Source organism: Capricornis sumatraensis, chromosome 10 (genome assembly GCF_032405125.1).
Source record: "Capricornis sumatraensis isolate serow.1 chromosome 10, serow.2, whole genome shotgun sequence".
Lineage (NCBI taxonomy): Eukaryota > Metazoa > Chordata > Mammalia > Artiodactyla > Bovidae > Capricornis > Capricornis sumatraensis.
The window spans coordinates 97,892,188-97,903,201 of record NC_091078.1 but is presented as its reverse complement, the minus strand read 5'-3'; the positions used below and the strand labels follow the sequence as shown (position 1 = coordinate 97,903,201).

Here is an 11,014-nt window from a genome sequence, read left to right as displayed (position 1 = left end):
CCAAGGCCTGCCAGGGGCTACTTGTCCACTTTCTAACTGGAGACTTCTTAGGACCCTACCTCTGCATAGGGAAGACATCCTCCCAGATAGGAAATAAAGTTATTTGGGACTTCCTTGGTGGTACAGTGGTTAAGGTGCTTCCACTGCAGGGGGCACAGGTTTCATCCCTGGGGGTGGGATTGGGACCAAGATCCCATGTGCCATGTGGCATGACCAAAAATAAAAGTTCTTGGATGAGCACTGAAAGTCGAGACCAGAAAGTTATTTTATCCTGTCCCTGCATATAAGACAGTGTATTGAAACCAAAAGCGTTCTGTGAACGTAGTCAAGAGTGTCCTTTGAAGGCTGTTCCGGCAGGCAGGCCACTGTGTTCCCTGGACTGGGCCCCAGTCTCGGAGCAGAGGGGTTGGAGTCTGGGCAGGAGTGCTGGCAGCTTCTCTAGAGCAGGCAAGACTTACTGGGGATCTCATCCTTCAATGCACTGGCCGTGAGTCCCTATTTCCTGTGTGCCTGCTGGAGGGCCATCATGGTTTTCACATAATTGTGCTGGACATAGAAAGGGGGAGAAAATAGGAATTGATTAGGACCTGCAGACATAGCAAGGCCTCAGAAGCCACACACCTATATCCACCCCAACAACATTCTTCCTGCAGATATCACCATTTGGGGACAAGTACCCCCTTTGATGAGTCCCAGTTCTGTGAGGAAAAAATGTTCCATTCAATCTGTCTCATTCTTTTATCCTAAAGTGTATAAAATGTTTTAAATGTTGAAAAGCAGACATGCATGTTTCAAGGGCTCACTTGAAAGTTTCTCACAAGAATTAGGTTCAAAAAGAGAAAAGAAGAGGGCTTTCTCTCCAGAGGGATGGGGACCCATGTACTCTGAAGGGCTTTCCCTCTGCAAATCAACTAGATGTTCATGAATCCTTTTAATGCACTGCTAGGCTTTTGGGAAGCAGGTTGGAAAAGGAAGCTGAAACTACATCAGTGGGCAGGGCAATGACCAAGCAAATGCCAAACCCACCAACTTGGAATATGGGGGTGAATCCTAGATTCCCCACATAGTGAATTTGAACTGAAACTGAAACTTCCACTTGAAGCTGGAATTATTTTTTATTGTGGTAAAATACACAAAAAATAAAAATTTCCGCCTTGGCCATCTTTAAGTATACAGTTTGGTGGTACTGAATACATTCATAATGTATAACCATCACTACCACCCATCTCCCTAACTTCATCATCCCAAACTGAAACGGCATATGCGTGGAGCAATAACTCCCCATTCTCCTCTCCCGCTAGACCCTGAAAAGCACTATTATACTTTCTCCCTTTATGATTTTTAAGTCATTTTATTTTTGAAAATAACTTACTGGCGAATACTTGATTTACAATGCTATGTTAGTTTCAAGTATACAGCAAAGTGATTCAGTTATACATTATGTATACACATAATCATTCTTTCTTACATTCTTTTCTCATATAGGTTATCACAGACTATTGAGTTCCCTGTGCTATCCAGTAGGTCCTCACTGATTATCTATTTTATATATAGTAGTGTGTGTATGTTAATCCCAAGCTCCTGATTTATCACTCCCTCCCCGTGTTTTCCCTTTAGTAATCATAAGTTTGTTTTTGATATCTGCGTGTTCCTGTTTTGTAAATTAGTTCATTTTTATCATTTTTAATTAGATCCCACATAGGAGTGATATCATATGATATTTGTCTTTCTCTGATTTACTTCACTTAATGTGATAATGTCTAAGTCCATCCATGTTGCTGCAAATGGCATTATTTCACTCTTTTTTTATGGCTGAGTAATACGTACCACATCTTTATCCACTCCTCTGTCGATGGACAATTAGGTTGCTCCCACGCCTTGACTGTTGTAAACAGTGCTGCAGTGAATACTGGGGAGCGTGCATCCTTTTGGATTATGTTTTTCTCTGGATATACCACTAGGAGTGGGACTGCTGAATCACATGGTTGTTACATTTTGTAGCTTTTTAAGGAACCTCCATACTGTTCTCCACAGCAGCTGCACCAACTTACATTCCCACCAACAGTGCAGCAGTGCTCCTTTTTCTGCACACCCACTCCAGCATTTATTATTTATTGTCTGTAGACTTCCCCCGCCTCAGCTTTATTGAGATATAAGTGCCACAGAATATAATGCCGCATAAGTTTAAGGTATACAATGTGTTGACTTGACATATATTACAAAATGACTGCAACCATAGCATTAGCTAACACTTCTATCACTTCACATAATTACTATTTCTTTTTCGGTGGTGAAATCCTTTAAGATCTACTCTCTTAGCAACTTTCAGCTATTGATATATTATTAACAGCATTATTAACTATAATTGCCATTCTATACATTAGACCCCCAGAACCCACTCATCTTATAACTGGAATCCTTATAACTTTGTATCCTTAGACCAACATCTCCCTGTTTCCCACACTCCACCCCCATTCCCTGGTGACCACCATTCTAATCTCTGTTTCTATGAGTTGAACGTGTTTGTGGACTTTTTAATGATGATCATGCTGACTGGTATGAGGTGATACCTCAGTGTACTTTTGACTTGCATTTCTCTGATAATTAGTGATACTGAATATCTTTTAATATGGTTTTTGGCCATCTGTATGTCTTCTTTGGAGAAATGTTCATTTAGATTTCTGCCCCTACAATTTTTTTTTCCAGCAAAAAAAACTTAGTTTTTTATTTGTCCAAGGCCAGCTGTTACAGGCACTGAGGCCCCAAGACTTCCAGAAGGGATGGAGGGGAGTGAGCCATCCTGCCTCCCAGGTGCTGCCTGCCCCATCCTGCTTCCTGCAGAAGATGGGAGAGCAGATAAAGTATACCCTTGTGCCATCAAGTATCTCCTCAATTTTGTGAATGTGTCATTCATTCGTGTCCGACTCTGCGACCCCATGGACTGTAGCCCACCAGGCTCTGTCCGAGGGATTCTCCAGGCAAGAGTACTGGAGTGGGTTGCCATTTCCTTCTCCATGCCCCTGTGATTTTTGACTACCTCATATAAGTGGAACCATTTATTTCAACTTACTCCATCTAAGTGAAACCAAGTAATTTCAACTGATTCAGGACTCCTAGAGTTTAAGTTTAATCACATTTTTGGTCAGCTGAATTTCAACAGGGGTACCAAACAGTTCAACAGAAAAAGAATTATTTTTTCAACAACTGATACTGGGAAAACTGAATATCCACACAGAAAAGAATAAAGTTGAACCCCTGCCTCACCTCATATGCCCCCTCCTCTGGGCCGAGAAGGGTAGGCTTCTCTGTGGTCAGATAAGGAAGCTCCTGCATAGTGGCCACAGTCAAATGATCTCTGAGGCTGGGCTGCCTATGCCTAGTTGACCTCACTCCATCCTCTCTCATAGAGCCCTGCCTTTCCACAGAGGCAGGGCCCTGTTCACTGATCTGGGCCTCCCTTCAGGGGCCAGGGTTAATAAAACAATGCTCACAGCATAAGGCTAAGTGGCTGCCTGGGAAAAGCCATCCTCTTGCTGAAGGAGTGGGCCCAGGCAACTCGGATGGGCAGGTGACCCTGCCCCAAGCCACAGCTGATTGAACCAATTGCACACTTAACACAAGGAGCGCCTACCTGGCCTGCGCCTCCATCGGAGGCCTCCATCCGAGAGGCTCTCCCCAATAGGCAGTGGCCTCAGGGGAGCCCCAGGCTCTGCCCTGGCATGCGAACCACACACGGGCTGTCTTAGCACTCACTGACCATGTCCACGCCTGGCCAAGGTCTGTGGGACCACTACTGTGTGCCACTCTGGAGTTGGCAGAAGATACCCACTGACTCTGGGTGACTGGATTTCCCTGGGCTGGCGTTTTCCTCCTCTGCCTCTAAAGTGGGGAGGGCCATCCTGGGTGTCCCAGTACTGAGGTCCCTGAGGCCTTGCCTTCCTGGAGACCCGGATCCCCCAAGTTACCTTCTGTTCCATCTTGACTTTGGCATTGTAGAAGGAGACAGAGTCAGGGCCCTCGGGCAGCGTCGTCTGCTGCAGCTGGCCAAACCTGTCCTGGTCGTCTTCTCCCTAGAAGAAGCCCAACTCAGCACAGACCCTTCTCCTGGCATCGTTACGATCTGCTCTGACAGGGCCTGTGGTGGGCATCAGGGCAGACCCTCATCGGGCTGGCGAACCTCCACCAGGAGAGCTCAGTCCTTCAGCCCCAAGTTTCCCAGTGTCATCACAGATGCCTGTAACCACCATCAGGACAAGGTGAGCCACTCAAGAAGGATGGCAGCAGCACGTGGTGTTTCCTGGGTCCTCATCCCCCAAAACTGGGGAGAGATCTGTGCCTGCCCACCTGCCTGGGGCAGCTGTAGGAAGGCCAGGAGCAGCCTGTCCACTGCCATGCTTGTGGAGGGGGAAGGGGGCACGGGGCACTGCCCTGTGCTCGTCCACCATCCCTATCCCCGCCCTGTGCCACTCACCAGAGACACAATCTTGTTGAGAGGCATCATGCCTGGCCGGATGCCACCACCCGGCTTCAGTGCCATCTGCAGGTCCTCGGGGACGAAGAAGGACTCATTGTACCAGATGTCAAACTCTGCAGAGAGATGCAGAGAGAGGATTATGAGGGTGGGGAGTCTCGAGGAAGCAGGTCAAGGCTATGTGTGCCTGTCCTGTGCCTGTCACAGGTTTGCCCGCTGTTCACTTCCTGCTCCCGGGTCTCACCCTTTCCCATCTCCATTTCCTGCCCTCAGAGTCCTGGAAACACATCTAAAGCCCCGTCCCCCTGCCTCTGCCACAGAAATTCTGAAGCCACTTCTAGAACCCAGGCTGTGGCCCAGCCCTGAGCCTCCTGGAACCCCAGGTGGCTGGCCAAGCTCCCCAAATGGCACACCCGTGAGCAGGCGGTGTCGACACTGGTCCACCAGGTGCTGGCAGTACTGGACCTCAGCCCTGAGGTCACGGAGGTCCTGATGCTCCGTCCGGTACTGCTTCTTGAGGTCTTTGAGCTTCAGAATCAGCAGGAATTCCTCCTCATCGATGATCATCAGCCCTTTGTTCTCATACTTGCCTGCAAGGGGATGGAGGAGGTCAGGGAATGAGGGGCCCACCTGGGGTGCCGGAAGGAAGGTGGTCAGAAAGAGGGCAGTGCTGGCAAAGCACGAACACAGGGCGAGGGGAAGGGCTGGCCGCGTAGCGATGAGGTGGACAAGGCATGAGAAGGCTAGGCTACCAGGACAGGTCTCACAGAGAGGGAACCCAGGTGAGGGGACCACAGGAGAGGCAAGCAGAGGAAATGGTACAGATGGTCCACATTCCATGGTCATTTTGATCTTAAACCCCATTAACCAGAATATCCAGTAAATACCTATATTATACAGGTGTTTATCTTTCATAAGTTATATAAACAAGCTGCCACGACTGGCTAGTACCACAAGGCAGTTGGGCAAGATTCCTTATTAGCAGTAGATGTAAACCCAAATTTCCAATTGTCTTCTTAACCTCAGCATTCACCAGCTACCTTGTTAGAGAGCATCAGACATCTGTATTGTGTCTGATGGCTGGCAGAGGGCTCCAGGAGGGAGGGGTCAGTCATCCTATGAGTCATGTCCTCCACTCACGGTCTCTGCACAGTCCTTTTTAAGGCCTGTCAGTTTGATGAGGGTTGCTGGGTTAAGACAGAATTATCTGTGGAGCCACTCACCTGGCAGTCTACTGCCTATAGCACTTGAAAGTTCAGCAAAAGCATTGTGTCAGTACCCAAGCCCAGGCTCCTGGAGAGTTAGTCCTGTGTGTGACTGAGGTGTGTGGCCAGGGTGCATGAGGCAGTCCCCAGTACCTGGGGAAGGCATTAGCACTTCCGCTGATGTTTATGGGGGGAGAAGTGAGGCACATGAAGTGTCACTGACACCATTCATGGAGAGGCAAGGGCTTCCAATTCAAGGTGTCTGCAGCGGGGAGGCCAGAGTTGCCCTCACCTTCACTGCAGAGCAACCTGATCAGCGGGCTGTGGGCCAGTCCCAGTGTGCTTACCTGATAGACACAAAATTTTTTTTTTTTTTTGAGCTGTACCATGGGGAATGTGTGATCTTAGTTCCCTGACCAGGGATCAAACCCATTCCTCCTGCATTGGAAGCACTGAAGGACCACTGGACTGCCAGGAAAGGCCCAAAAATCCGTCACAGAGACTTTACAGCACTCTGTTGAGATAGGGAGTGATAACATCTCTTATACTTCCCAGAGGTTCTCTGAGTATCTCCAAAGAAAAAAATTTCTAAGAGTTGAACTTAAGATGATTTTCATTTTTCTTTCATGGAAGACATGCCTCATGTCTAATGTCCCAAATTAAATGACCACTCTGGGCTGACAAGTGGCTGCCAGTCAAGGTACCTAGCAGGTATTTTAAAAAATGAACTACTTGATCTCTTCCCTTAAGATAAAGTTATTTTACTTGGTATTTTACCAACTAATGGGAAAACAACTGCTTGGAGGGTAGGGAAGGGCAAAAATGCTTTCTGATATTGATAAAATTTTAACTATTTAAAACTACGGTTTATTTTTTCTCCTTCCCATCCTTTAAAAATATACATTTTTCAGGCATATTGAGGAGTAAGTGATATATCAGCGTAATATGCATATGATTTAAAATATGTAAATATATAATCAGTTCAGTCACTCAGTCGTGTCCGACTCTTTGCGACCCCATGAATTGCAGCACGCCAGGCTTCCCTGTCCATCACCAACTCCCGGAATTCAAATATATAATAAGGTGTTGCATATTCAAAGACCTGGAGGAGGGTGTGGCAACCCACTCCAGTATTCTCACCTGGAGAATCCCCATGGACAGAGAAGCCTGGTGGACTACACACAATCCATGAGGTTGCAAAGAGTCAGACACGACTGAGGGACTAAGCACATATTCAAAGAAGGTGTGGGCAGAGGGAAAAGGACTCTGGCTCCCCAGGGCTGACCAGAGCCAAGTGATGCCCCAGGGAGGAAGGCTGCACCCCGGCCTCCCCTGCGGCTCCCCTTCCAACTCGGTCCTCCGGTGCCCACGTCTGCCCATCCTAAGCAGGGTGACTGAGATCCCACTGTCCCCCAACTACCTTCTCAGCACGCTCACCTTGCTTCTCTCGTAGTGATTTCTGTAAATTGAGTGCCTCTTTGGTCATGTCAATCTCCCGCTTGATGGCATTGATGCGCTGTGTGGTCTCGCTGGCCCTTTTCCTCCGTTCGTTCAAAATGGATTTGTTTTCTTTGAAGATGCGGTTGATCTCACTACCCCGCTCGTTCTTAAAGTCCTCAAAGGCCACAGGCTTGGTGGGTGGGGTGCTGGGCCTGAAGATGGAGAGGGAGATAAAGGGAGAAAAGGGGCAGCTTGTCTTGGAGCCACCAGGCACTTCACGTTTCTTCCCTGGGGCTTCTGTGAGCTGGGGGTCAGAATTCCTGGGCACCACCTACCCTAGATGAGAGGTAAACTGTATAGGAATCATTCTCTCATCTCTGTTCTATTCAGCCCATTGCAGAAAATGAAAATAAGGAAAAATAAAAAAAAAAAATAAAGTACCACTCATTATCTACTGGCAACCACACTTTAATGTATCTCCTTCAGGAATTTATTTGATAAGTTTTTTGATATTTGGATCATGCAGTATATATAATCCTGCATCCTTCTTCACAGAAGCATTCTTCCATGCTATTAAAAACTTTGAGAATCCTAGTTATTATTAACTAGATGTAAGATGAAGTGCCGTGTAGGTGAAAGTAGATTGTCTGCAACTTAGTTTGAAATCCATTTTTTAAAAAAGTTGGATGAAAAGATGGAGAGAAAAATACATGATGAAATACTATAGTAACAGTACAATCAAGAGGGTGTTCACTATACAGATCTTTCAACTTCTCTGAATGTTTGGAAATGTTCACAAGCTGGAGAAAAATTCTTCATGTACATCTTTGTACATTTCAAGGGCAGAATCATTCATTTGGTGCCCTTTCCCTAATGTTTATTATTGAAAGTGTTACCAAAAAATTTTTCCTTTTGCTTTTTAAATTAATGACACAATCTTTTTATATAAATTTGTGTCTAAATCTCTGTTTATTTCCTCAGGGCAGATTCCTAAAAACTTAATTACTCAAAACTCAATTCCTAAAAACTCAATGACCGGGGAGAGGAACTGGGTGGCTGGAGGAAGGCTCTCACACTTGAGAATTTTGTATCTTTTGAATACATTGCTTAGCCATAATGTGCGAATTTAATTATTTAAATAATTGCTATTTGGAGGGTCTAAAATGATTTCGTATGTCCCTGCATCTTGGGTGGCCCCTGAGGTTGAGCCAGTTTGTGCCTGTATAAGCCACCATGTTTCTCCTTTGGGGCTGTGCTCCTAGTCTTTGCCTGTCACCCTAGTTTCTCTCTCTTCTGTCTGCAGGAGCTCTTTCCACGTCATAGTCTGGTTTTGTATAATCTGGCGCAGGAGCTAGCATTAGATGGTCACCTGGGTGGGCGTAATTCCTCCTTTGGGGAGTCAGAGGCCAGGGGCTCAGTATTGGAGGTCTCCCGGTCCCGCACAAGCATGTCTTTGACATCCCCATCCTTGGAGGACAGGATCATCTGGGTCTTGGAGGTGGAAACATCCAAGTCCTTGCCACTCAGAGGGCTGCTGGCACCCTCCTTTCTTGCTGAGGAGCTGGAAGGAGAAGGGAGGGAGACCCCGGGCTCAGTGTCTCTGACGCTGAGGGGAGTAATCCTGCTCAACACTCATATACCAGAACCCCATCCCACTCAGCTCCGGTCTTAACACACACCTCGGCCAAAGGGTGGAGAGTACAGCCCTAAGCCGTGTATGTGGGGAGGAGGAGGGGAGCATTTATCTCCCTTTTATCAGAACAAGAGGTCCTCCCTTGGCCGTCCTGGCAGGAGAAACCTGGGAGGAATGGGGAGTCTCCAGTTTGGAAGCATGAGGACCTTGGGGTAGGCCACAGGCTCTAAGGAGCATCCCGGCTCCTGAGGCAGGAGTCACACAGGCACTCCAGGGAAGGAAAGCAGAGCCCTCACCCTGGGCACGTCTGTCTGAGGCCCAGCAGTAAAGACAGACACGTCTGCACCCCTGCTCTGACCAGCCCACGACCTGCTCGCCCACCTGCCATCAGTGCCCACACCACCTCCCGGGAAAAGAGCCATCCCTCTCCAGGTGATGGCGCCCAGGGCCCTGCCTCCCAAGAGGCAGGAGAGAGCAGGGCAGAACTGAAGGAAGGCTGCCGTGGCTCCCTCCGTGACTGCTTCCTTCTCTGGTCTTCTTGCAACAGGTGTGGCCTGGGGCCCAAGCCTCGATCTGCTGTCACACTGATTGCCTGGCCGCAGCACAGAGGGGTGACCGCCCTGCCTGAAGAGGCAGGAGGGGGCCAGGACGCCCTGCTACCCGACGCCAGTCCTGCACGGGACAGTTTGCTACCGCCAGCTTTGACCCATGTCCTTTCACAAGGAAAAGGTGATGATGGTTAACAACATGTTGGTATTGAGGTCTTCCAGGGACAGGGACTGCGTTTACTCACTTATCCTCAAAATCACCCCCATGACTGATGCTATTATTATTATTATAATTCCCACTTAGGGGGAGGAAACTGAGGCAGAGAAGCTCTCATGCCTCACAGAAGGTGACCCTCTTGGGTGAGAGAAGTACACAGCAAGGAGGTGAGCCCGTGAGTTACCCTCAAGAGTGGGGGCTCTGTCCACCACAGCACTTCCCAGAGAGGCTGGCTCATTAAGGGAACCTTGACATTCCTCCCACCTTGCACCTACAAATGTGTCTTGCCTGCAAGGTGGGGGTGGTTTTTAGGTGACATGGGTGCCAATTAGCTGGGTCACAGAAGGAATGTGGTGGTGGGGTGGGTTTCCACGTGAAGTACCAGTGGGCGAGTGGCAGCCCAGCGTCTCATATCCATTCTACCACTCCTCAGCAGTGTGACCTTGGAATGACTTCCCCTCTCTGAGCCTTGGTTTCCTCATTAGTAAACTGGAGACGTCAACACCCACCTCACAGAACCGCTGTGAGCATGACAGATGAGCAGTCCCAGCCTGGGCCCCACAGACACTGTTAGTATTGGCAGGGGTGATGTCCATTGTGACCACCCCACCCCATCACTAAGACTGGGGGAAGGGAGGGACAGTTGTGTCCTCCCCTTCGCCAGCCAAGGAGGGCAAGGTGCTGATGAGCAGGAGCATCAGGAACATGACTCACCTGAGCTGCTCTTTAAACATCTTCTTGGACTTGGATTTCTTCCCGGGTTTGATAGAGAAAGGGGCGACTCCAAGTCCAAAGCCTTGTCCGTCAGGCTCGCCCACTAGGTGGCCGTCAGTGTCTACGAGCCCTGCCTGGACAGAGGCCAGTCACAGGTCTGCAGGTCAGATCAAGTGTTCAGGCCCCTGGGGGACCCAGGTGTATATGGACCAAAGGTGGACATGTTCATCCCACACACCGAGATGTGGCTCCTGCGGATGTCACTTCAGGCTGTGCCCACGTCCGCTGTCTCCGACCACCCCACCAAACATCCATTGTCTACAACTGTTCTCATAGCTGGGTGTCTCATCCATACTCTGAGACTCCTGAGGCCCACTTCCAACCTAACTGTGGCAACTGTCTTGTTTGCTGCTGGGCACATCTCCAATTTATGGAGATCATTTTGAATTCATACGTGGTTGACTCTTGCATGGGTCATTCCATGCTCATGCTGGTGTTAACCTTTACCTGTTACAACCCTAGATCTGCTTTAATGCAGGACACTCGCTGCTTCTGGCAAGATCTGGGAATGCAAAACTCTGATGTGAGTCTTGTCGGCAAGAGGCAGGCGTGCTTACCTTCTGGACAGCAGAGATGGCTGCATAGTCATTCTTGTCTATGAGGGTGTACTTCCTGCGCAAAGTGGACTCCACTTCCTGTTCCTGTTGGCTTGGGAGACAGAGTGAAAGAACCCCTTGCACCTGGGCAAGCTGAGCCCACTGGGGCAAGCACCAAGTTCTGGAGTTA

General features: G+C 48.6%; 1 protein-coding gene across 4 annotated transcripts in view; it reads right to left on the bottom strand.

Annotated features, from left to right (window-relative positions):
- Nucleotides 1-495: 495 nt before the first annotated feature.
- KIF9 (kinesin family member 9) overlaps nucleotides 496-11,014 on the bottom strand; it is a 35,626-nt gene continuing 25,107 nt past the window's right edge. For 2 of the 4 annotated variants that reach the window (XM_068982332.1, XM_068982334.1), the window contains 8 exons: nucleotides 10,846-10,936; nucleotides 10,229-10,362; nucleotides 8,486-8,677; nucleotides 7,114-7,328; nucleotides 4,885-5,061; nucleotides 4,472-4,587; nucleotides 3,966-4,070; nucleotides 496-546 (listed from right to left, as the gene is read on the bottom strand). In XM_068982332.1, the coding sequence (XP_068838433.1) occupies nucleotides 496-546; nucleotides 3,966-4,070; nucleotides 4,472-4,587; nucleotides 4,885-5,061; nucleotides 7,114-7,328; nucleotides 8,486-8,677; nucleotides 10,229-10,362; nucleotides 10,846-10,936 (1,081 nt within the window). The remainder of the gene's footprint in view (nucleotides 547-3,965; nucleotides 4,071-4,471; nucleotides 4,588-4,884; nucleotides 5,062-7,113; nucleotides 7,329-8,485; nucleotides 8,678-10,228; nucleotides 10,363-10,845; nucleotides 10,937-11,014) is intronic. The other 2 variants (XM_068982333.1, XM_068982335.1) reach the window with 1 other exon arrangement.